The sequence below is a fragment of the Arachis duranensis genome, chromosome 9 (genome assembly GCF_000817695.3).
Source record: "Arachis duranensis cultivar V14167 chromosome 9, aradu.V14167.gnm2.J7QH, whole genome shotgun sequence".
Classification (NCBI taxonomy): Eukaryota; Viridiplantae; Streptophyta; class Magnoliopsida; order Fabales; family Fabaceae; genus Arachis; species Arachis duranensis.
The window spans coordinates 87470681-87498299 of NC_029780.3; the positions used below are offsets into that span (position 1 = coordinate 87470681).

At 34.0% G+C, this 27619-nt stretch overlaps 1 protein-coding gene across 8 annotated transcripts; it reads right to left on the reverse strand.

The window, feature by feature from the left end:
* Positions 1-17430: 17430 nt before the first annotated feature.
* Positions 17431-21727, reverse strand: LOC107466126 (U-box domain-containing protein 43). 8 transcript variants are annotated; one of them, XM_021130439.2, is made up of 5 exons: positions 21468-21727; positions 21302-21332; positions 19717-21002; positions 19279-19597; positions 17431-19173 (listed from the first exon to the last, which is right to left on the reverse strand). In XM_021130439.2, the coding sequence occupies exons 3-5, from the start codon at positions 20944-20946 to the stop codon at positions 17681-17683; spliced, it is 3042 nt and encodes a 1013-aa protein (XP_020986098.1). In that variant the 5' UTR covers positions 20947-21002; positions 21302-21332; positions 21468-21727; the 3' UTR covers positions 17431-17680. The 8 variants fall into 8 exon arrangements, with proteins under 8 accessions (XP_020986098.1, XP_015940597.1, XP_015940595.1 ...); XM_016085111.3 differs by lacking the exon at positions 21302-21332 and having other exon boundaries at positions 21546-21727; XM_016085109.3 differs by lacking the exon at positions 21302-21332 and having other exon boundaries at positions 19717-21031; positions 21546-21727.
* Between the last annotated feature and the right edge of the window lie 5892 nt (positions 21728-27619).

Here is a 27619-nt window from a genome sequence, read left to right on the forward strand (position 1 = left end):
TTCTAACTCTTCCAAAATGCCTCAAACTTAATTACTCAATCAAAAGTCTAGATTCCTTTGAAATCACTAAAAGCTCCTTTTTATATTGAAATCAATACTAGAGCATCATTCTTTCCTTCAGTGATTCAAACGGTAAAAATAGTTCATTTCTAAATAAGCCGAACTCAACGCATAAGGATCATTAAATAACTTAAGCTTGAAAACATCAATATTCTCTTAATAAATCAAATAATACAACTTCTCAAATCCAACCCTTTTCAAATAACTTTTCAAACAAGGCTAGAATTTTGTAGAAATTTCGGCAGCACCTCCCCTAAAACTTGGACTTTTGCCACCCGGTTCGGGTCCCAACTAAACCATTTCTCATTTTTTTTCAACAGCTCAAAACCAGAAATCAATTTAAAGCAAGCTAAATCCAACAATCACCTCAGTGGCGTATCTCAAGGATACCATTTCAAAATTAACTCAATATCAATCGATATAACTCATTTCCAAAGTTTTAAAGAAACGGTTCAATAACAAATCATTTGTCCAAAACCAAATCAATTAAAATAAACCAGGCTGAATTCAAAAGTGCATTCGACTTTTTACATCATTGAAATAGTTGACTCAATTCAAACCAATCCTCAACGGTTTAAACTCAGATTTCAAATCTTTAAAGAATCAACTTCAAAACATTATATTTCACAAAGCCACACAACAACTCAGCCAAACCAACATCCATAATCATTCAAGTCAATCAAATAATACATAAGGCAGATACAATCACCAAATACACAATATCTGACATCAGTATCCATACGTAATAATTCCAATACATAAAACATAGTTTTTGGAAAGCGCCCCTACCTCAAAATGCGAATCCATAACTCAAACGCGTCACAGAATCCTTTCCGCCTCTACCCGAAATCCACAACAGCTTGAATCACAGCTTTGTTCAATTTCACAGCAGCAGAAACAACCTTTACTCACAACATGTGGCCCCGTTAACTTAATCCTAAAGACATAAATATTGCGAAAACCTTAAAACACATCACGGGATATGAACGGGCAAGGTTTTGAGGCAGAGCTACTTACGGTAACTAAAGAATACTAACTGAACCAAAGGACAGAAACTTCAGCAGTGGTTCCGATAGCCACAGAACCATCCTCGGCAGCCAGTATCACAGTGACTCAGCCTACTCGGTTAATAGTTTCTAGAACCTGTTCCTATGGCAGCAACCGTGACAAGGTTAAGAGCCTCTTATCCCCTCCGATTTGGGATTCCAGAAATAGCAGCAACAAAATTTGACACTCCCAACAAAATGCAGCAGTACTAAAACAAGGATATCGGCTATGTAATTAAAATAAGAATATAGTAGAGAAACAAAATGCTAAACAGAACAGGAGTGGAAGCATTAAAGCGTTATGAACGAGAGAACCCAATGTCAGAATGAGAGAGGATGGCACAGCAGCTTGTCTTCTCCAATGACAAGCTCCAACGTAAACCCCGGCAGTGACCAGGAGATCCGGCGGCGGCAGAGGAATTCCGGCGGCATGAACCCCTCTTCTGGCGGCGGTAACTCAATGGCGGACCGGCTTCTCCATCACGCCTTGTTCTTCCCACGCTGCCCTCCCCTCGCCGGCGACAGTGACGGATGCAAACCCCAGCAACGGAGGCAGCAAGGCTGACTCAACTGTAGTAGAGCACGACACGCCCCTCTCTTGATCTCTCGCTTTCCCCCTCTGGCCGCGTTTCACAGCGGCGATAGCAGCGCCGCCCCCTCTCATCAGCGAGCACGCGCATTCTCCCTCGCATCGATCTCCCTTCAGCTGGCGGCGATGAACGTGAATGACGGCACAGGAAGGACGCGACGGGGTGGCTATGAAACGCAGCTCGTGGTGAGGCGCGGTGAGGACGACGGTGGCGCATGAAGCTCCTCTAGTGACGGCGATGAGTGGGTAGCACGGCGACTGTTGTGCGGGACAACGGCGACAGATGGCGGTGGTCACAGTGCAACCCTGCCCTCTCTACCCGATCCCCCTCCTCAAGATCCTTCTAAGATTTTCTGTTTCTTCTGAAGATTTGCATTGCAGAGGATGAAAGGGGAAATGACGGCCGCTCTTGTTAGGGTTAGGGAGTATGGTTTCATTTTTTCAAAAAATTAAGGTTAAGGGCATTTTAGTAATTTCACTTAAAATAGGAATAATATAGTAATTGAAACCCAATTTAAATCCAACACTATTTGTATATAGAAAAATACTATTTGCTCATCAATTTTTACAAATTATTTTCAACAAAATGTCCAAATCTAAAAATTAGAAATAATATACTTAAATCCTTTATTTTTCCAAAACAGTAGTATTACTATTTTAAAATATTAATTATTTAATCCAAACTATATGAAAATCTTTATTATTTCACAACTATCAACTTTATACTTTAAATATAGAAAATAATCCAATAATTATAAAATTGGATACTAATCATAACTTATCTCAAATCCAATAAATCAAAACTTGCCTTAATTATCTATAATAAAATAATCTCTGAAATTAAGGCTATAAATAACTGTAGGATTTGAGACTTGCTCATAATAAGACTTTTCAAAGATTTTGGGTCTTACATAGAGAGCTTCCCAGTAAGAGTTCAACGCTTTGGACTGTGTTTTTACATCAAAGAAACATACCGCCAAAATGAAGAACAATCATAGAGAGTTTTGAAGTTGGTTCATCTAATAGTTTCAAGGCTGTAAATCATCATCTCCTTCATGGTTTATTGTTCTATTATTCTATTTCAATATTTATCTTTCTCTGTTTTTCTCTTCAGCGGAAAAAGACATAAATGTGAGGCATTTGAAAAAAGTCAAATAAAGAGAAAAGACAAAGAGAAAAATTTGGAGAAAAAAGCCAAAATTGATATCAGATTTCTATTTGTTTGTATTTTTATTATGCATCTTGTATCTGATGTATCCCTTGCTAATAAGTTGGATAAGCACTTAGTGTAGTGAGAGTCTAGAATGTTGCCTAGCCAAATTAAGCTTATGTTGAAGTTTGGTTTGTCCCAGATAAGATTATGTTGAGTCCTACAGAATTGGTGTTTGTAACACTTGAAAGTATAATGAAAATTCTACCAACGTTGTGGTAGAGACTGGATGTAGGTTGTATTACACAAAGTAACTGAACCAGGATATATGCTGGTACCATTTTCTTCTTCTTTGTACTATTTTATCTCTCTGTGATTTATGAGATAAAACTACATTGTCTCCTACATAATCTATTACGCAGATAAACAGAAGCAAAGTTTCAGTTTCTGATTTTAAAGGATAATCAATCAACTTAAAAAAAATCATAGATTCAACCTCTCTTCTCTATGCTATCAAAAATTTTCACTATAATATCAGGACAAAATCAAATAGTTTCAAAAAGTTTATATTTTCATAAACATTAATAATAATACAATTAAGAGACCAATAATAAAATGAACGCTACAAGATTTTGTCCATCTAGAAAGTATATCAATTGCGAAGTCGTCCTCGCTGTGAGGAGTTATTAGTCGATCGCTAAACGTACAATCTTATACTTTATCCATACATTATTGTTAGTTAGGAAAATATCGCTCCCGAAACAGATAAACCTAATAAATTGTTTGTAGGATTTAGTAATGCATTTGCAAGGAATACTAAAAACAAACTTTAGTGATGCATTGGTGAGGGTGATATCCGCCGCTAAGTGTGGCTATTATACCACTTTTTTTTTCAAAAATTTAAACGGATAAAAAAAGTAGTCATAAATAGTATATCTCCAGCAAATGCATGTCAAGTAGTTTGCAACATATTAGCAAGGAACAATGTTATTCTGGCTAACATACTTCTTTACTCATTTGCTTCATTTAGCTATGAAATAGACGGTCGCAAAAACGAAGATAAACTTTACTGACAAACTAGTGATGAGAAACAAATGTCGATTAGCATATGGAAAGCTTTATAAATTATATGGATTTACTTTATAACTAATCTTAAATCCTTTCATTTATTAGAAACTTTGAATGGAGTTGAAATTATTTGATATTTAAAAGTATAAAAAATTAATTTAAAAGAATTATTTATATATTAAAATCAGTTACTAAAATTAGTATTAATATAAAATAACAGTTAATTTTAGTATATATTTAACAAAACTAAAATTAATTTTACCATTTAGATATCGATATAAAGAGAAGGGGTTTTGAAATAGAGTCCATCGAGCCCAGTCTGGCGACTCCCTTTTCTCTACCCAAATATAAAAATAATTTTTTAATTTTGGAGTAAATTCAATTCTCATTTTATCTTAAAAAAAAAAAACCTTAACGCTCCCTTTTTTCTTTTTTCATGTTAAGATATTTTACGTCCGTTTCCAATTATTGCTGTATGATTTAGATTTTGGTATATGAAAGCAACGTCAATACCGGTTACAATCGATAGTCTTATTCATGCATTCTTTGTTTTCACGGGTGATGTACAAAAAATAATAGCATGATAAGATAGATACAAAAGTATAACAAATATATTTCGAAGAAGATGTCAATCACTATCTTTTGGTGGTACATAACAGAGACAATTTTATTCTAAGAAATACATAAGGATTAGTTTATATTTTGGTCTTTAAAGGTTTAAGTTAATTTTATTTATTTTTAATTATTTTTGTATTTAAATTTATTTATAAGATTTAATTTAATTTTAAAATTGTCTTTCGAATTAAAATATTTTTATCGAACAACTTTTTTTATCAAAATATTCAATTTTTCTTTTTTTTCCTTTTTCTTTATCCTTCTTTTGCTTCTTTTTAAAAAAAAAAAAATTAAAAGAGCTCAACACACTAAAGAAAGCAACTCCAAAAATACCAACAACCAAAAGAAAGTAGATCCGCATATCACCTTCGATATAACCATCAATAACACTAGGAATGTTCACTTCTCCACTCGTTGTAGCTAAGCATGGTCATATGAAAATTTTTTTCTACGTCTTTGGTTTGATTCTGAAATATCCTCTTATTCCTCTCCATCCAAATGTGCCAGATGATAGCACAGAAGCTCAGACGCTGATTTTGAACCTCTTTCCCATGCGGCTCCTCTGTCCAACTTAGAAAATGGTCCTTCATCAACCTCGGGAAAGATCAAAGCCAGCCAAAGACAGATACCCAAGCATTCTACACCTGCCAAACAAATTCACAACCAAGAAACAAGTGATTGACCTGGTCAACATCCTTAGTGCATAAAATACAACTCGTATCGTTCTAGCTAATAATCCCGAATCGACTCAGCCGTTCCTTGGTATTCACCCTGCCTACCAGGACAAACCAAGCAAACAGCTCCACTCTTGGTGGAACCAAACCTTTCCAGACGGTCTTTGTGAAGCTGTAACTGGTGACATCCTCTAATAGCAGTCCTTCTTGTAGCACCTGCACAAAGGAGTTAGTCGAAAAGATACCAAGCCTATCAAATTTTCACATAACTTTATCCTCTCTAGTATTCACTAGCCTGACAGGTCTCAAAGTCTCATGTTTCAAGGATCCACACTGTAACCAGACATCCTCCCAAAACCGAGTCCGTCGTCCATCACCAATTTCCATGGCCAGGTCTGTGATCATCTTATCCCTCAGGTGTTGCTCCTTAATTTGCATATGGCAAATATCCTTCCATGGGCCTCCTCTAGTAGGCAGCACTTGAGTGGACAGTAACTCATTCGACCTTAGATTATTACAGGAACAGACCACCTTCTTCCAAAGTGGGCACTCCTCCTTAGCAAAGTGCCACCACCACTTAAACAATAAGGCAGTGTTACGAAGCATAGCATCTCCGACTCCCAATCCGCCTAGCTTTTTAGGGGTCTGTACCAACTCCCATCTCACCAACACCATGCCATTCCTCCCATCCTCCTTACTTCATAGAAATCTTTTTTGCAGAGAAATCAACTTCTTAGCAACTGCCTTTGGCATCTTATAGAGGCTCAAATAATACACTGGCAAGCTATTAAAGACTGATTTGATGAGTACCAACTTGCCCGCTTTGCTCAGCACCTTCGCCTTCCAAAGGCTTAGTTTCTCTTCCATTTTATCGATGATGGGCTTCTAGGTCTTAACCAATCTCGGATTAGCTCCTAAGGGGACTTCAAAGTACTTCACAAGGAGGGTATCTTCCTTACAAAATGAATTTAAATAAAAAATCATTATAAAAAAATAAAACATTATCAGCAACAAGAATTTTCATAACATTAGCAACAACAATGAAAATTTTAAAACAAAAGCAAAAAGAATAAACAAAAAACACCACCAACAGCAATAAGACACGACAAGAAAATAAGAAAAAACAATGAAATAAACAACAAACATAATCAGAAATTAGTATCAAGACGAAAGACTAACGACAAAAACAAATTTGTATTTCAAATATCAAAGAATCAACAAAATTAAAAACAAAAAACTGCAAAACGACGAGGATGCGAGCAACGAGGAGTAGTGATCTATAGCGTGGAATAGCGACGAGCACGCGAGAGGCATTAGCAAATGAGTGAGCTGCAGGGCAGCAAAGCTCGCTGGAAAACAGCGAATTGAAGGAGCCGCTACGCAACTCTGACTCTACCGTCCGATCTGCTTGTGTCAATGCCGTCTCCACTATGCCCGCTCATACGTGCTGGCGTAGAGCAGAAATGGCAATAGCAACGCGTGATATCTCCCTCGCAGGTGTCGTCGCCACCTTCTTCTTCTCTTATTTTCTTCTTCCGTGCTTCTTTCTCTTCAATTTCTCTTTTTTTATTTTTTTTTAATTTATAATTTTTTGTTTGAGGTAATTTAATCCAAAATTTTAAGATTTAGATAAAAAAAATAAAATTTGAATAAAAAAATTGAAAACAAATAAATTTTTTTACCTAAATCATAATAATTAAAATCGTACTTATCTCAATAAATAATTATATATGGTATACTTTTTCTCTAGAAAACAAAAATACTATAAATTTGTAGACCCAGTAGTGATAAGTGAATCATATAGTTGAGTGACATTAGAATCGCAGAAAATTGACCAGCAATACAGGCAGGGAACAGAATTTATAGTGTATCCGTTACTAACCACCTATTTAATTTATGTTGACTTGACTTTTCCCATGAGGCGTTTATTGTTTTGTTCAAATAGATGGACTCCTTTGCCATTTCATAATAATAATAATATGCACAACTGGTTTTGCGAAGGATGCAGACACTAAGAGACATTTATTATGAATATGGAGTTCCAAGTAATAGTCCAACACTGCTCTGTGCAAATTGAATAGCAAATTTGGTCTTGAAATTTAATCCTACCGTATTGTAATTAAGATGTGGGGTTTGCTAGTCAAAGTGAACTTGGTTTGACTTGGCAAACCCTTAGATTTGATTGAGTCAAAATGAGTGTATTTTAAAAAAATCAATGACTATGATTTAATTTACAAATATATCCACTAAAAATAACCATACACTAAATTAGTTATTATAAACGTGTATATATTATTAATTTATATATTTTTTAACTAAATAATCAATATTAAAATCATTAAATCTGTAATAGATGAATAATCAAATTTATATTTACAGTAGTATAACAAATGAAATTGAGATTAAATATACTGATACTGATTTTTTTTTTTTGTATATATATCAGAATTATTTAGTTTAAGATCTTGCTGACAAATGTTTTCAAAACACTTTTTGAAGATACCATCAATAAAAAGTGTGAATAAAAAAAGATAAAAATGTAAGTATTAATCCAATCAAAACTTTCTATTAAATTTTCTTAATTAATATTGGTAGGCACTCATCTTTAAACTTTTTTACTAATTAAAGAATATTATATTTTTTATTAGTTTTAGCTCTTAATTTATTATATTTGTTATTAATAGTTTTTATTTTTTTAATAATAGATTAATTTTTTATTAGCGTTGCACTATTTATTTTCGCAAAATTTTTTAATTAAGAGAAATACTGCGTGTCTAAGTGTTTTTGGAATCAAATTTTTAATCAAGTTAGCGTGTTTCTTCTTCTTATTCTCCTCCTCTTCTTTTTTTTTCTCCTCCTCTTCCTTTGTTATCATCGTTGTTGTCAACTTCTTTTGCATGCTTTTTTCTTTAACATCGTTGTTGTCGTTGCCACCGCCATCGTCATGGCCACCACTGTCTTTTTTTCTTTTTTTTTCCCACCTCGTCCTCTTTTATGATCATTATCGTAGTTCTCGTCATATCTATCTTATTCTTTTTCTTCTATAAATGTTAAGAAAATTAGATCACATAGAGTTTGATGCATAACACATAAATTTTGGTTAGCACACAAATTTTATTATAAAGCACAAAATTTTTTGAAGGACCACATACCCAAAATATTGACACCCAGTTAATGAAATATATACAATACATAAATTTTAGTGTACAACACAACAATTTCGGTAGATAATACAAAAATTTTGATATGCAACACACAAATTTTTGGAAGACTATATACTCAAAATATTTACACACCCAACAAACTAAATATATTCGCAGCAAAATTTATATACTATGTGCAGAAGTTTGTATGCTATATGCAAATATTTATGTACTATATATGCAAAAATATGTATATTATACTAATAAAATATACATAATACATAAATTTTGATGTATAACACAAAAATTTTAATACATAATAAATAAATTTTAATGTATAACACAATTTTTTTAAAAAATTACACACCTAAAACATTGATTTATCCAACTAAATAAAATACATTTATAATAAAAAATTATATATTATATATAAAAATTTGTATGTTATATCAATAAATTTATATTAGGTATAAAATTTTATAAAAAATAAACTTTAAAAATTTTGTTTACTATACTTCAAAAATTATATTAATTTAATTAAATTTAATTACAAAAATACTTATACATAGAGTATCAGTATTTCTAGACAAATTTTTTATTTAAATACATTAATTTTGAATGAATTCATATCAGTACTAGGGACAGACCCAGTAACAACAATGAGGGAGCACTTGTTCCCACTGTATTTTTATTTTTTTTTTAAATTTAATTATATATAATATGTTTCCACTTCAAATTTTAAATAATCTCACTAAAAATAATTGATTGATCACCTCTTGATTCTATATACTTTTCCTTATTAATAAAAGTACAATTTTATTTCTAATCATATTACATACATACAAAAAAAATCAGCCAACAATTAACAACCACTTATAAAAACATATATTTGACATCTTTTTTTCTATTATATTACTATAAATAAATTTTATTATTTGTTTATGACAAATTTAATTATTCTTATGACTAATTTATTTAGTTAAAAAATATGCGAATTATATGTATAAATATATATTGATACATAATAACTGATTTAATAATTATTTTTATGTATAGATGTAGCATTTTTGTTTTATTTTTTATATATAAAATTTTTTAAATTATTCCATCTAAGTATGATATATGATTAGTAAAATTTATAAATATAATATACATACTAAAAATCAGTCGTATATATTTATATATATGTATTGTTTGACACATTTAAAATATATATTTTATAAAGATAATTAATTTGAGGAATGATTTTTAATATATCCATAATAAAATTGAAGATAAGAGTTAAACTCTTTCAATTGAGATTGAGAAGAATCGTTAGTTTTAGTTTAACTCAACATGCTATATTTACACAAAAATATCATGATGACATTTTTGCCTGACCTTTGTCTAATACCACTTAATGGATCAAATGATTATTATTAGACCAGATATGTTAGTAAAAATTCAATTTAATTCTATTTTCTTAAAACTCTCTACAACCAACACAGAATAAAAGTTTATATACGTTATAAACATGTAATGGAATGGATGCTAAGGTCCTTGAATTAAATTTCCAATAATATTACAAGACCCACAAATATTTAAACGTTAAATACTATTAAATTTATGGACGGATTTAGTATCACACATTAACAGTGTTTTTATAGGCAAATTTGGTAATAAATTGTCAGGCCAAAATATTATTGACGGATTAATTTTTTTGACAATAAATTCACTGTTAAAGTTAGAGGAAAAAAAATTGGTGTAATTATTACTATTGAATTTTCCTACAAATAAATTTACCGGTAAATACAATTAGCGAAACTTCATTTTGAGTCACACACACAATGCGTTATCATCGAAATTATTTAAATAAATTGCATGTTTTTAAATTTCCTTCTTAATTTTGTACTATAATTGAAAATATTTTTTCTAGACTTTAAAGTCGTTAATTTTTAATCCTCTTTTATTATTATTCTATGTCATGATATGTGCATTAAATGATTTCAGGGTTTATAGGATAGGAATGGCTTAGAGGACGGAAAGAAAACATGCAAAAATAGAAAGAACACAAGAAATTAAAGATTTGAGAAGCTGGCAGCCTGGCACCGACGCGTACGCGTGGCTGACGCGTGCTCATGACCAGGAGCGTCACCCATTGACGCGTACGCGTGGTCAGTGCATTATCAAAGCCATGCGTACGCGTGGCTGACGCGTACGCGTGACAAGCGTCACATGCCTCAGTAAAGTGAAAACGTTGGGAGGTAATTTCAGAGCTCATTTCTGCCCAGTTTCGAACCCAATATGCAGATTAAAGGCTGGGAGTGAAGGAGGATGGATCATTCATCATTCACAATTCATTGACACACATTTTAGGCTTTAGATGTAGAATTCTAAAGAGAGAGACTCTCTCCTCTTTCTAGGTTTTAGGGTTTCTTTTAGTTTTATTTCTTCTCAAATTCAGATTTTCATCTTGCTTTAATTTAGTTTCTCTTCTACTTTTTATTATTCTAATATCTTAGTTTATCTTCTCTTGTTGATTTTTTTATTTTTTCAATTTAGTTTATGAACTCTTCTTGTTAGATTTAATTCCCTTTTAATGCAATTTGAAGTATTTCATGTTTATGGCTTCTTTCTTTAATTATTGGTTATTGATTCCTTGCATTTGTTAGTCTTAGATTTTACTATCTCTTATTAATTTTCTATACTTTTATTTTATGCCTTCCAAGTGTTTGATAAGATGCTTGGTTGGATTTTAAAATAGATTTTTGTGTTCTTGGCTTGAGTTGGTGATTTGGAGACTCTTGAATTATCAAAATCTCATGTTGATTGGTAATTGAAGATTACCAGTTAGCTTAAACTTCACTAAATTTAGTCTTTCACTATGAGTTGACTGAGACTTGTAAACTTAAGTTAGTTGTATGCACTTGAATTTCCTCCATTGGTTAGAGGTTGACTAAGTGAAGGCCATTTACATTTACCATCACAATTGATGATGATAATAAGGACATGACTTCTAATTCTCTTTCCTTGCTAAGAGCTTTCTTAGTTATTAGGTTATTTTCTTGCCATTTTACTTTCTTGCTTCTTATTACAAAACCCCAAAAATATACTTTGCCATAACCAATAATAAGTACACTTCTCTGCAATTTCTTGAGAGATGGTCTGAGCTTTAAATACTTCGGTTAATTTTATTGAATTTGGTTAAGTGACAAACAAATTAAACGTTGACCAAGGATAATTTGTTGGTTTAGAACTATACTTGCAACGTGATTTTATTGAGAATTTCTTTACCGACATTTTTTCTCTGTCAAGTTTTTGGCGCCGTTACCGAGGAAAGATGTTTCCATCGGCTTTGACAATGTATGCTGCACTCCCTTATGTTCTTCATTGACTACTTCCACCTCTTGGAAAGCTTCTTCAACTTCAACCTCTTCCTCTTGGTAGTTTTCTTCCAATTCAGTTTCTTCTTCATTGCGTACCAAATGTATGGGAGGTTGTGTATCTTCTTCTTTGGCCTTTATTTCATGTCCAATGGGGAAAGATTCAATTGTAGATAGAAATTCATCAATTATTAAATGCATCTCTTGATCAACCTCCTCAAAGTCTTCAACCAGGATATGCTTTGAAGGTTGTACACCCTCTTCAACATCAAATTCAAACTTCTTGGAAGGAGGCTCTATGACTTGAGGTTTCCATGAACTCTTAATATCTCCTAAGTCTTCAACCACTTCTTCCTTTTCAACAATTTTGGCTTCCTCCACTTGCTTTAGTATAAAGTCACATTCCTCGTTTTTCACTGGAGTTTCTAGTCTCTCCTTCATGCTACGCTCCTCATTAGATTCTCCACATGTGGTCACGGGGGTACTTTGAGTGTCAAAGCGTAGGGTTACTAAATTATTTACTACCTCGGCCAGCCACGAATTCTAGTGTCTCCCTTTGAGTTTCACGTTGCTCATGAAGTAGTGAAGTGAGAGAATCATCTATTGGGGCTTGGGGGTGGATATGAGGGTTCATTGATTGGGAAGAAGGGTTCATGATAGGAAGGTGGTTCTTCTTGATAAAGATATGGGGATGGTGTATATTGAGGTGGTATATGTGAGCATGGTAGTTCTTGGGAGTAATTGTGTTGGAATGTGGGTGGTTCTATAGGTTGTCTTTCATAGTGGCCACAAGGATGAGGTAAGGGTGATTGGTTGTATGAGGGGTATGGATCATAGGATCGTGTTTGGTGGTATGAGCCTTGTGAATATGATTGAGGACTATATTAAAGAGGGGGTTCATAGGCATATGGTGGTGGTTGTTGGTAGTCACAAGGAGGTTCACCATAGCCATTGGATATGTATGTATCAAGGGGTGGTTCTTGCTCATAGTATCTTGGAGGAGGTTGTTGCCAAGATGGATAATCATAAGCATATGGCTCATCCCACCTTTGATTCTTCCATCCTTGTTGCATATCCTCATTGTAGCTTCCATTCCCTACAAAATAGTTTGAACCAAACTCATAGCCAAACTTAATTTGAATCCTTGGTTAGTTTAGACTAGTAAGAGTGTTCATGATTTAAGTGTAGAAAAATTGGGTTTAGGAACATTTGGTTTGAAATTATATATATAGAATAAAAGAAAAAGAAAAAAAGAAAAAAAGAGAAAGCAATAAAAAGGGGATAAAATACCTCAAAGTAAATGATGGTAGCAATGCATATGTATTGTACTCAAATTTGGGATGCATGAATATATGGAAAACATGGTTAATGGGTAGTTAGGTTTTGTATTTTGATCACATGGTGGTAGAATATAATTAGGATCAATTAGGATCAATTAGTATTATTGAGTATATTCAAGTTGTCTATTCAAGTTGTCTATTCAAGTTATCTGAAATGATACAATATAAAAGGTATTTATAGGTACTAAGAGAATTGTAATAATAAAGACCTAATCTCCTATAATAAATATTCAGATATACTAAATAATACTAATTGATTCTAATTGATCCTAATTATATTCTAACATCATAATACTAATTGATCCTAATTATATTCTAACACATGGATTGTCTTAGGTTAGGTGGGAAGTTTAGGTTAATCAAGGATTAGTATTTTAGTCCACTTAACCAAATACATTCCTACCTTGACCCTAACCCCATTACAACCCTTGAATAGACCTCTTGATATGTGTATTCATGCATTAAATTTATGTTAATTGGTAGAAAAAGAGCAAGCTTTAGAAAGCAAAATTAGTAGAGAACCAAGAGAATTGGCCCTTAAACACTTGAGTGATTAAAGTGCATACACTTCCGGTGAGGACTCGATGTTCGAATCTTTGTTCTCGACTTTCACGAGCTTTCTTCTTACAAGTCTACTTGTACTTCATTTTGAGATTTGAATTAGTGGAATCCAGTTCATATTTGTTCTTGAAATATTTATTTACTTTTAACCAAGTAGCTAGAAGCATTTAGCATGTAGTTGCATTCATATAGAAAAGTTGCATTGCATAAGTTCTACCATTTTCCCTTTCACTCTTTTGATTTCCTTGAACTTAGCATAAGGACATGCTAATGTTTAAGTGTGGGGAGATTTGATGGACCACTATTTTATGGTATATTTTGGATTGAATTGAGCGGATTGTGTCAACTATTCTCACATTTATTCATGTAAATTACATATTTTTAAGTTTTCTTCCAATTTTTGTGCTATAACTAAAAACATGCTTCCTAGACTTTAAAATTGATAATTTTAATCCTTTTTTATTATCATTCGATGCCGTGATGTGTGCGTTAAGTGATTTCAGAGTTTATAGGGCAAGAATGACATAAAGGATGAAGAGGAAGCGTGTTTAAGTGGAAGGAACGTAAGGAATTGAAGATTTGAAAAGCTGGTGCCGATGCGCACGCATGGATTATGCGTACGCATGACCGGTGCAGCAGACAAACGACGCACACGCATGGATGACGCGTACGCGTGGCCAGTTCAAGATCCAGTGACGCATACACGTAGCTAACACGTACGCGTGACAAGCGTCACGTGCCACGGTTAAGAGAAAATGTTGGGGGCGATTTCTGGGCTGCTTTTAACCCAATTTCAGGCCCGAAAATGAAGATAAGAGGCTTGGGAGTGGAGTTGGACATTCACCATTCATTCACATTCTATTAGTTAGGTTTTAGATGTAAAATTCTAGAGAGAGAGGTTCTCTCCTCTCTCTAGGTTTTAGGGTTCCTTTTAGTTTTATTTCTTTTCAAATTCAGATTTCCATGTTACTTTAATTTAGTTTCTCTTTTACCTTTTATTATTCTAGTATCTTAGTTTGTCTTCTCTTGTTGATTTCTTTGTTTTTCCAATTTAGTTTATGAACTCTTCTTGTTAGATCTAATTCCCTTTTAAATCAATTTGAAGTATTTCATGTTTATGGCTTCTTTCTTTAATTGTTGGTTATTGTTTTCTTGCAATTGTTAGTCTTAGATTTTACTATTCCTTGTTAATTTTCTATATTTTTATTATGTGTCTTCCAAGTATTTGATAAAATGTTTGGTTGGATTTTAAAATAGATTTTTATGTTCTTGGCTTGGATCGAGTAATTTGGAGACTCTTGAATTATCAAAGTCTCTTGTTGATTGGTAATTGAAAGTTGCTAGTTGGCTTGAGTTTCGTTAAATATAGTCTTTGATTAGGACTTGTGAACTTAAGTTGATTTTGCTCACTTGACTTTCCTTCAATTGTTAGAGGTTAACTAAGTGAGAGCAAAAGTGAGGTTATGTCGGTTTAGATATATACTTGCAACGCGATTTTATTGAGAAATTCTTTACCGATATTTTTCTTTCGTCAACTATCTAGTGTTTCGCAATCGAAATGAGAAAGAGAAAAGTGAAAAAACTAGATAAATAGTGAAACAGTACCTTAAATAATCTTTCGTCTTTTGTTTTTGTGTTTCTTGATAGAGATTTTGAAATTCTCTAGTACATTTTCTTGAATTTTTGCGATAATTTTAACAGTTTTTTTTGGAGATTTTAAGCGTCATTTGAATGTTTATGGTTAGAGTTTTGATCGAAGAAGAAGAAGTGTTTTTCATAATAGCATTCTATGCAAAATAATTGAATAAACGCGTGTTTACATGTATATTAATGTGAAGGTTATTTTTATTGAATTTAAACCATTTTATATGAATTTATAAGCCAAAAATATTTGCACAGGCCAACGTACTTTATGTGTCTAATATCATATATTTAAATACATAATATAACATTGTTAATTCACGTCGTGGTATTAATAATAATTTGAATGGAAGCTTTAGTTTATGAAAATTTCAGCCTCCTTACCTGCGGTACTATAAGGAACCAAAAGGGGAAGTTGAAAATTTTTTCTTTGACCAAGCCTAAAGTTCATTAAATGTTCAACAATATAAAAACACTACAACTTTCATTGCATGTTATGTATAGATACACCTTCATTATTGATCCTATCAATTAGAACAAAGGGCCTTCCCTTGATTTGATGCATAGCTTGCGTATTATATATATACAACATGCAGGCTAGCTGTCTTACTGTATTGAATTCTTGGGCCATACATCAAACTGATTCTCGAATAAATTAATCGGAGAGCAATTTTAATAGGATATTTTTTTAATATTATTTTTATTTTTATAGTAACTGAATTAATTTAAAATTAAAATTTGTATTAGATATAAATTTTAAAAATAATATTAATATAAAAAAAACGTATCATTCTAAAAAAAATTAATACAATGCAATTATTTGTATATTCATTAAATTTATTAAATAAATATTATAATATTATTAATAAATTAAAATAAGGCTAAGTTTTCGAATGGCAAATAGCACATTGAGTATCAAATTAATTTTTATAATATATAATTTTACCAATATTTATGTGGCACTTTGTAGACCTAAAACAAAATAAATTAAAATCAGGGGTAGTGTTTTTTTTTATTGCATGAATTATTGGGACTTCGTTGCTGTCTCATCTAACTTTCTACGCTGCTATACATTTTAGTCTCTTGTTCCTGTAGCAATTACAAGATTCACTGTATTAACACCTTTAATTTGACTCTGCTAAAAACTATATTTTCAAAAATAATATTGCTTTTTGATGAACGTACAATCGGATAAGGTTGTAAATATTTCTCGTGATTCGAAATTTAGAATTTAAATATTGAAAATAGAAAAAAGGAAATTTAGTAAAAAACTCTCTACCCTGTTTTTTCGTCATAGAACTTCTGGTAAATTGAGTGGTTAGATTAATCGAGTTTCTTATAACAGGAATTGGACCTCATTAGGACAAAAACAATTGCTTTTTGTGAAAGAAATGTGTCTAAAAATCCTTTCTGGCCAAACATTTTTTATTTTATTTTTATGTATTGCTAGAAAGAGGAAGAAGGCTTACATAATTATTTTGTTGGTATATGTATTCTTGATAACGATTTTTGTTGGTATATATATTCTTTGATTTTTCACATGTATTTTCTTTTTTTTTTATAATTTTTTTAATTTGACAAATTAAAAATTAATTTATCGTAAATTTAAATTATATTTAAGAGTTTAATCTTTGTAAATAAATTACTGTATATACAAAATAAAATTCAACTTTTCGACATTTATTTAAATCAGCCTAAATTAAGTTGTTCACCTGTATTTAATTTGTACTAAACAGGCACAGGCACAGACACATGCACAGGCACTGATTGGCCTTTTGGGTAATCCATCAGAAATAATGGAACATGTGCCAGCTCATTGCCTTGATTGGTCTAAACTCTATCGCGAAGTGTAAATGTGTTCCCACCTGTTCATTACTCAAACTTCAAAGAATAATGGGAAAAAAAGAAATTTGTAATATGTATGAAAGCCTTTGATTTCTTTTGCTACCTAAGCTTTTATATAAATGTAAGGCTGGCTAAGTTGCTAAGGCGTGGTCCATTGCTAATTACTTTTTACTGATATGTATGATTGTATGGCAATGATATTCCCATTCAACATTATTTTTTCAAGATAATTGAAAATTTCAACCATATGTGAGGAAAGTACAAATATCACATTTGATCATCTACACTTCTAGCAGATTTAATTTGGAAACTAATTAAAATTTTCAAGTTGAGGAATTTACTTTTAAATAAAAGTTCCTTGATTTCTAAGTTGTAGTACACATTACACATAATGGACTTGAAAATTTATAAACAGACAAAGTGTACACTTATTAGTTGGCCATTGCCAAGATTACAAGAAAGAAAATGAGGTAACATGAACTCAGATAAATCCAAACAGAGGTGAAAGGAAAAGTTTGAAGTGTAAACTGAAGTCCTTTATCTGTTCCAACATTTTCCCTCCAAAACACCAAGTGGCAAATGAATTTCACTCCGGAACACCGGAGATTGCAGAGGACGATGACCTCGAATATCGCTCGAGCAAAGATAGTACCTTAGCAGCCTTCCTTCTAAGGTGGCCATCTCCATAGATATTCATGCCAGTGATTCCAATTAGCCTCAACCTGGCTGTTGTTCCATAATACTCCACCATTTCCTTTGACACAAAGACCTTTTCTAATAGTCCTAGAGCTTCAGCTTTGAGAGAATCAGAACCCCAATTCAGAATCTCCAACAAGGGTGTTATTGCATTGTTCTTATGCAGGACTATGGCTCCTCTCTGAGGAAAATCCTCCAAAACCAATGTAGAAAGTGTTTGAATTGCTTCATAAGCAGTAGCATGAACCTCTCCGTGCAGTAATTTGATCAATCCAGGTAAGGCATTTGCTTCAATAAGGCAGAATGTGGTGGCAACACTGCATATGCTTCCATGCGCCAAGCATAAGGGAACTCGTGACGACTTGAAAAACCAGCAGCTGGGCGATTTAGAAACAATTGTGAGCTTTGGAGTGCTCATTGATAGATCAGCAATGAATGCTGCTGCTCTTGCCTTTGCTGTGACAGAACCAGTGTTGAGAAAGTTGACAAGTAGAGGATATATCCCTCGTTTAACAAGATCGCGCTGCGACTCGATATTTGTAGGATCAGTGAATCTAAAGAGTGCACTCAGAGCATTTTCCTTGGCTTCCATTGTACCAGTTCTCAATATGCTTATTATAGCATCAAGTCCACCTAATTCAATCAACTTCATAGTGAGTTCTCTTTCTGATTTAGGCAGGTTTGCAAGTAATCCGGCCGCAGCCATCCTCACATTGTCATTCTCATCATTCTCAAGAAAACCAATCAAGGCTTCTAGCCTTCTAGGCCTGAAGAGATACTCAACTACTCCATCCGGCTCGTGCTGGGAGAATAGAAAGAGCAAGTTTATTGCAGTTTCTCGGATTTCTGAATCAGAGTCATCAAGAAGTGGAAGAATTAGAGAGACACTATTGGCTGCAAGAATTGCCTTCTTAATTAAATCAGTCTCAAACTTGCAAATGCCTAAAAGAGCGCGCAGCGCAGGCTTGCGAAAATTGTATCCAGTGTTGAAACTCTGCTGCAATGCTAGCAAATTGGTGATGATGGAATCTAACTCAAGTTGATTCCCTTCTCTGTCAACAAACAAGTCTATTCCATCTTCATCAAAGGAAAGCTTCTCCAGGATTTCGCAGCATTTGATAGTAATGAATGTCCTCATCCGCGTTGAGAATGTTAGATCTAGAATCAAAGGAACACCTCCAGATTCTGCGATTATTCTCTTGTTTGGAGGACATCCTGCTAGTTTAACCAGTGCTGATAGTGACAAGTCCTTTGATTCAATGCTTCCACATAGCATTTCTAGAAGAGGAGGTATAACACCTTCCTCACCAAGTTCTTTCAACTCTAACAGGTTTAACTCCAAGCTTACTATGCCTTTCACCATTCCTAGTCTCGAATCTGGTTCTGTTAAGACAAACAATCACAAGTATATTTGACGGTTTACACAAACTATAATCATTGTAAATTACATGTATCATGTATGTGTGTGCATAATTACATTCATGTTACCTTGAATCATGCGATCAACGAGGGGTTTATACCAGCCAAATCTAGCAGCAGTTGTAATACTTTCCTCATTTATTTTGAAAACTTCCATCAAAATCTTTTCTGCTGCCTCGGCTGAATCGTTGTCTGATCCCTTTAGAAAGGTGACAAGGAAAGGAATTGCATTCTGATTCTGAGAGAGTTTTTTGCAAAAGCTTTTGTTCCAACCGGACCGCCCTTGAAGCAACTCGTACAGCAGATCGATTGCTGCCTTTGAAGTGCTAGAATCACCCCCTAAGCAACAAATAATCTGATCCCATCCTTGAGATTCAGCCACCTTCTCCTATAAAATTGCCTTTAAATTAGTCTTGATGATTTTGCATAAGATAAGGAATACAAGGAATCAAGAATGAACAGAAATGAAACATGAAAGTAGCATTCAACTTATCCATATTGATTTACCTTGTTTCTTGCATGTCCCTCTACAACATCTTTCAGAGTAATCAGAATCTTCAACTTGGCTTCTTTATAATTAGAGTTTCCAAGGATAGAGATAACAACATCCGTTACCCCTCCAATAGAAATCCAATCCTTGTTAATAGAATTTTCTCTCATAAGGGCCTGAATTAGGCTCAAAGACTCATGCACATCATAATTTGTGATCAGATTTTCCTTGATAGACCTTATAACAAGACAATAATTAAGTTCTCTCCATTCTTCTATGGATTGTCTTAGTGGAATGTTAGACCTCAGGGTAGTTTCTTCAAGAACCTCGTTTGTTTCTGGATCTGTTCGGTTCCCATTGTGAAACCAATCTTCAATGGCAGATCTCTCACATGTAGTACCAGTACAAAGGCTAACAGGATCAACCATAACCACGCCGGTTATCGAGCAGAGGAAAGGATTGAGTGGTAAGATATATCTTTCCCTTGAATCATACCTTTCTATGACTTGAACTCTTTCAAAGTATTGTTTCTTCACTCCTTCATAGTCCCTTGCTGCATCAGCTCTAGAGAGTAACTCAATGATCTGCTCCAAGAAAATGTACTCGGCTCGCTCTTTCCGGCTTGCAGCTTCTTCTTTCTCCTTCCTAATGCTGGCTAATTCTTTGCTTATCTCTGAAGGCTCCACAGGCACGCCAACGGCTCTTGCTATTTCCTCAAGCATGTCATTTGCGAAAGCCTGATCGAGTTTCTGTTCTCTAAGTGCATAATCCAACTTCTCAACAATCTGAAGCTGCGACCGCGAAGCCTCAAACTCCACTCTTTGCATCTCATTCTGCAGCCTATCAACCTGATCAGAGATTCTTGTTAGGACTTCAGTATTCGCAAGCGAAAGTGCAGCCAGAGACTTGCCAATATCTCTTGTGACTTGCTCAACCTCCCCAACTATGTATCTGCACTTAACCAGAAGATAGAATCTGCCACGGTTCCTGTACTTTTCGACCAAATTGTTAGCCCTTTTGACATCTGATTCTAGTGATTCCAAAGCAGCCCTTGCAGCTTGAGATTCATTGAGCTCTTGAAGCTGTAGTTCTTTCAGAACAGGCTCAATATCAAAGAGATGTTTTGAGAGGATTTTGAAACTTTCTTTGCCTACAAGAACATCGGCCGCTGCATGAGCCGTTTTCAAGACCTGGTTGGTTAGCACTGCCAAAATTGTGCCTATTGGTATGATCTCAAGTCCTACCATACTCAAATTTCTAAACTCGGATCACGCAAGCCAAACAAAATTGAATCTACTCTTCCCTGCAGTTGAATTCCTCTTAGTCAATCCTCTGATTCAAAATAGAAAGAAATGGAAATTCTGCATCATCTCATTAATTCTACAGCAAGCATCTTTAATCAAACTATGTACATCATTCTCTATGCAATAAAAACCATGCTCCATACATGTGACTTTTTAGGCAGTTCCTGGTTACAGCTAACAACATAAGCCTGAATTAAGTGAGCAATCAAAGTAATTTTAAAACTAAAATACTGTGCCAAAGCGGCAAATAACACAGGGGACTTTGAATTGAAAATTAAGAAAAATGATTTTAGATAACCTTTAAAGCCGTAAAAGAGAAATCCAATGAACTGCTGCAAGAAACGGAGTTAAGTAATTAGCACTGGTTATTAAGCCATACCATATGCCTTTTATATATAAAAGTAAGCAAAACCAAGTCATAATGGTTTCTCTTAATTCAATTCAAAGTCATGCACAATACGCACATCATTACTATGATAACAGTGTCATTCGGTTGCAAGGAAGAATTGAAGAAGATGAAGAGTGTGGTAGACCTGCCTTACATATATCATAGAAGCTGCAAAGTGTATGCATGTGTGGACTGGGGAGAGAAAACTCGGAGAATAATGAATTGAGTGTTGTTTGGAGAGAAGAGAGTCAATGTTTTTTTCCCACAAAATGCAAGGAAAGTTGTAGAGCATACAAGTCTTCGTCTCAAAAGACTAATTTCTTTTGTTAGTGTCCACTCAAAAGACTAACTATTACACGGTTTGAAAAATTGGCCATATATAAGTTTACTTGAATGCAACCTATGTGTGAGTGTGTGACACAAATTCCCACTACCCACATGTACATTTTCTTTTCCTTGAAATTTGGTTACGAATTATTTGTTGGCGAGTTCTACTGTCATAGGAGGAGATATCTTCTGATCTGCTGCTGGTCAATGAGTCGTTACATGTATAAGATAAGATTTGAATTCTCAATACCTACTTGAACAAACGAGTGATTTGACCACTCGACTAATACAAATTGATTTATTACTAATTAATTTTAATACAATAAATTAGTGGATGCTTAATAACGGGCCTCTATTCATCGGGTTAACGTAGTTTTTGTCCTTTCTTGAGAATAAAAAAGCCTTAGTTTTATAGTTTTAAAAAAAGGTATAGTTAAAATAACTATAAGTCTTTGGTGTTATTTTTCTTTTCTCTTTTGTTTGAGACATGTGATGAGGGTTGGGTTACATACTGATTTAAAATTTTGCAAGTTAAAAACACAAGATTCATTATGAGTATAGTCCTAAATCGGTAACTAATTCTATCAAAGTTTAGAAAATTGTCACAATTCAAATCAAATACTAGGAATTTTAAATCTCGGGTTGTTCTCTCACGAAATTGCAGTCGGATATACGTATCATTAGCTTTGAGGGATCGGAATTTTGATATCAATAAACAAGAAATATAAATAGTAAGAAATTAAAGAACAAAGTGTCGAGTTTAAAAAACTAGAACATGATAAAAAGGGTAAATCACCTAAATAAAATAAATAGACCAAATGTTCACCCAAATGCAACAATTGAAAATTGATTACTTACTTGTCCTATTTTTACTCTATGTAAACGTGGAACCCCTTCTATTTTTTTTTTAAAAATATGACGGATTATATTGTTGGGAGTTAGAGTTGTTGGAGGTGAGAGCATTTGGGAGAGAATTAAGGGGCATCGAAACTCTCGTGTGGTGGGGTCATGGAAGACCAAGATCGTATGTACCGATTGAACAGCATTGCTCACGTGGCTGAAAACATCAACCAAGAGGTTAGTTTTTTATATGTTAAAATTTCATTAGTACGGAGTTAATTTTTTTTTGTTAATTTATGTGTTAGAGTGTTATGTGTGCTTTGTGTCATTTGTAAGTAATTTATGGTGTAGTGATTTGCACGTAAAATTTTGATTAGTATCGAATTAATTTTTTCGTTAATGAACCATATTTTTTTAAAATTTGGTTAGTTTCAAATTAATTTTTTCTTTAATGAACTGTATTTTTTTAAATTTTGATATGTATCGAATTAATTTTTTCGTTAATGAACCATATATTTTTAAAATTTCATTAGTGTCGAAATAAGTTTTTCTTCTACATGTTGTAGCCGACTAGGTGTATTTGTTGTGTTAGGAGACAACAGAATATGCCTCTACATGAACGCATCATACCGTATTTGAAAACCGTGGATTTGTATCACTTGGCTAGACTGAACAGTCACTGGTTATGGGTTGATGGGCCTTTACTTAGTGCATTCATTGAGAGGTGGCATCCTGAGACGCACACCTTCCACATGCCATTTGGAGAATGTACCATCACTCTGCATGATATGGTATATTAGCTGGGTTTGCCCATTAATATGGATTAGGGATGCTGTTAGTGGGTGCCTCACTAACTTTGAGCAGTTCATGGACAACAGAAGACCAGCGTAGGAGTGGTTTCAGAAAATATTCGGCGAGCTACCGCCACCGAATAAAGTCAAGCAGATGACGGTTCACTTCACATGGTTCCATGAGAGGTTTTGGGTTCTCCCAACAGATGCGAGTGAGGAGACAGTGTGTATATACGCACATGCTTACATTATGATGTTGCTGTCTTCTCAGCTGTTTGGGGACAAGATCGTGAATCGAATTCACCTTTGATGGTTACTATTTGTAGCGTCGATTGAAAACTTGAGAAAATACAGCTGGAGCTCCGCTGCATTGGCCTAGTTGTATAGATGTAGGTGTTAGGTGACAAACAGAAATGCCGTTAACTTGGCCTGACCACTTCAGCTACTACAATCCTAGATTTTTTTAAGGTTTCCCATGCTGAGACCTAGTGGTTTTGACATGTTTGGATTTCCACTAGCCTCCCAGTATGGATTAATGTTTTATGCAGCATACATGCATATTTTGATGTATAATCATTTTCTATACAATGCTTACAACGAATATTGAAGGCGAGCAACATATCTACTGATATCCGATGCCAAGGAGCAAAGAGTGGTGTCAACATATGTTTCTTTGGATAGATTGCGTGATCGAGACGTAAGTTATTTAGTTGTTGCTCTTTGTCGAAGTTGCAGTTCATATCATGCATCTTTTTATGCTCTATGTCGGTAGATTGGCACCTGTATCATCATCATTGTCTCCAACTATATCAACAGGCTCCTAGTCTGAATCATCATCCCACATTGCATTCTCAACTCGATCAGGTTCTCCTACCCCTACAACATTAGGAATAATGCCAGGACCACTAGCCACCTCAACTGTCTGCTGCAGGACCGAATGGTTCTCGAATGGTACAATCAACTGCCTCCGTACGGTCTAAATCAGCAGCAAAGGAAGGAGATGCAACAGACGGACGAGCCGGTGCAACCGCAGTCATCGAACTAGAAGCACCGTCCATGGCAGTCAAGTGAAGATTCAGAGTTGATGCACCAGAACTTTTGACATCGACCTCCTACTTCACATACAGCTCGTTTATTCTAACCACGGTTTACATGTTTTTTTAAAAAAGTGGAAGAGGTTCCACGGTTTACATAGAGTAAAAATAGGATAAGTAAGTAATCAGTTTTCAATTGTTGCATTTGGGTAAATATTTGGTCTATTTGTTTTATTTAAGTGGATTTCCCTGATAAAAGTGTTGACCAAACATTATTTGGATTATTATCAAATTGATTGTGTGATGTATTTTGCTAAGTGTGCATAAATTAAATTGAAATGAAATAGGCCTATTAAACTTGTACCCAAGCCAACACGCACACTGGCCAACATCAAGTTCAACATAAACAATATTTGATTCAATAAGTTGCTGAAACCATGTGAAAGAAAAGAAAGAAAGTTGGTCCAAATAAAGATCCAAGTCCATTTCGGTGAACACACACAAAATCATATCTCTTCAACCTAGTCACCAACTGGGTAAACAAATTAAAGTGCATTTGAATCTTCTTTCACTTCTACCAAACACAAACTCTCTCTTCTCTCTCTTCTCTTTTCTTCCTTTTCACATCAATCTCTGAACCAAGAAAGAAGAAAGAGGCAAGATCCGAAACTAGGGCAAAAAGATGAACAAAAAGATAGCTTCTATTTTCAACCTAGGAGGGAAAGTAAAAGGGCTACAACAAAGGGAAGATATCAACGTAATAGAAGATCACAAAAAGGTGATTTTCCCATTTTTCCTTCAACGAGAAACTGTGAAGAAATTTTTCTGAGCTACAAACACTATTCAAGCAATTATGAAGACAGTGAAGTCAAAAGTGCTCAGTGGCTCATCAATGATAAAAAATCAAATTTGGGGCCAAAGAAAAGATACACGGCCCAGATTCAAAGAATTTGGAAAAAAAGGATGAAAGAGAATGGTATGGATGCATGTCAATATTTTAGCCTTCTCTTTCTCCTATGACCACGCCATTGCTGGTTCTGATGTTGGAGAAGAAGACAATCCAAATGTTGAACTTTGTTCAAACTTTGGAAGCTTCACCTCCTCTATAATAGGGGGTGAACGGCCAATGATTGAGCAAGAGAGAAAGAGCACTTGTTTAGGTTTCCATAGCTCCCTAAGCTGTTCTTGTTCTTCTCCTTCATGGTTTTTATTTTGTAATTTTTTTCTCAGTTTAGTCTGTTTGAGTTTCATTGGAAAAAAGGCAAACATGATGAAGTTTGTAAGAAAAAGCCAGTGAGTGAAAAAAAGGCAGAGAGTTAAACTTGGAAAAAAAGCCGAAGTTATCTCGGAAATTTTTTGTTAGTATTTCTGTTTTGTGTCATGATCTTGAGTGGATTCTCTTGCAAGTTTGGTTAGCACTTTGCTGTTGAAAGCTAGGGTGAGTACTAGTCAAGTTCAGGTTAGGTTAAAATCTGTACTTATATCAGATAGGATTGGGTAGATCTTAGGGAGAATTGGTGTTTGTAATATGTCGAGAAAATAGTGAAGTTCCATCATTGTTGTGATGAAGACTGGATGTAGAATACATTTCACTAAGTAGTCGAACTAGGATACATCTGTATGTCACTATCTATACTCTTATCTGTTACTGGTTTTGTTACATTGGAGACAAAAATAAAGTATCTTCTGATTTCTCCACTCGGCAACGCTCTTCTATTACAATTCTCTCAAGTAACTCTATTTTGGCTCCTTCCATGTCAAAAGACAAAATCAAAGTATCTTCTGTATTATCTCAACAGAAATCAAAGTTACAAGCAAAGTTAAAAAGAGACTAAGATTTAACCACCTCTTTTCTTAGCTACTAATTACTATCAATTGGTAGGTTGAGACCAAGCTTTTGCAGCTTGGAGGAAAGTTTCTGATGGCAAGTAACAACGGTTCCAATGTGGTGGATTACACTCTGATGGAAGGACAATCAAACAATGGACCTCCATTCTTCAATGTGAAAAACTACAACTATTGGAAAGAAAGAATGAAGATCTTTGTTCGATCGATGGACTGCAATATATGGAAAGTTATCATGAATGGTCCTCAAGTCCCTACCAAAACCGGTGCAGATGGAGTTGTCACTCCCAAGACTAAAGCCGAATGGAATGATAAAGATAAAAAGAAGATAGAGCTCAACGCCAAAGCTGTCAACATGCTAAGCAATGATGGTAAACTAAGATGGTGGAATAAGAAAATATAAAGGAAACTAAAATAAAACAAGATCAAAACCTAAAATTAGAGAGAAATTAAACTAAGAAACCCTAAAAATCTCAAAACTAAGAATCACCTAAACCATAATAAAAACTAAACTAAAACTACTTAGTTGTTCCCCCTTGATCTATGCTTTAAATGATTTAGAAATGAGTTGGATTAGGCCTAAAATAGGCTTAAAATTGTGAGCCACGTGATCTTTTAACTGATTCATGTGCCTGGAGTCATGCATACGCGCCTATGGTGCGTATGCACAAATTGAGGATGATGTGTACCCACAATCCATGCGTACGCGCAACTTAGAGAATTTCTAATCTTCATTTCTTCATGAATCCTCCACTTTTGCATGATTTTTCTTCAACTTTCTAAGTCATCCTTACATTCTAAACCTTAAATCACTTAAACAAATATATCAAGGCATTGAATGGGATAAAAACAAATTAAATTTGGTAATTTAAAGCATAAAAAATACATTTTTAACAATTAAGTACAATTAGGAGGAAATTCACAAAAGCATGCAATTTCAAAAAATAAGTGCAAGATAAGTTGATAAAATCCACTTTTTTCAACCCAAAAATCATCATAAAATATGGATTTATCAATTTCCCCACACTTAAATAATAGTATGTCCTCATGCTAAGCATTAAGAAAGACAAGATTAAGGGATGTTGATGAGCGGATATTTTATACGCTTTTTGGGGGTAATTTCATGTAGATTTTAGTATGTTTTTAATTAATTTTTATTAGAATATTATTAGTTTTTAGGCAAAAATCATATTTCTGGACTTTACTATGAGCTTGTGTGTTTTTCTGTGATTTCAGGTATTTTCTGGCTGAAATTGAGGGAGCTGAGCAAAAATCTGAGTTAGGCTGAAAAAGGACTGCTGATGCTGTTGGATTCTGACCTCCCTGCACTCGAAATGGATTTTCTGGAGCTACAGGAGTCCAATTGGCGCGCTCTCAACGGCGTTGGAAAT

What these genes read in the sequence shown, in the direction of transcription:
- LOC107466126 (XM_016085111.3), bottom strand. Translation starts at nt 20,946, where the DNA reads ATGGTAGGACTTGAGATCATACCAATAGGCACAATTTTGGCAGTGCTA. An exon ending in AGGGACATGCAAGAAACAAG is followed by an intron (nt 19,598 to 19,716) that starts GTAAATCAATAT and finishes GCAATTTTATAG; the next exon opens with GAGAAGGTGGCTGAATCTCA. An exon ending in CGTTGATCGCATGATTCAAG is followed by an intron (nt 19,174 to 19,278) that starts GTAACATGAATG and finishes TTGTCTTAACAG; the next exon opens with AACCAGATTCGAGACTAGGA.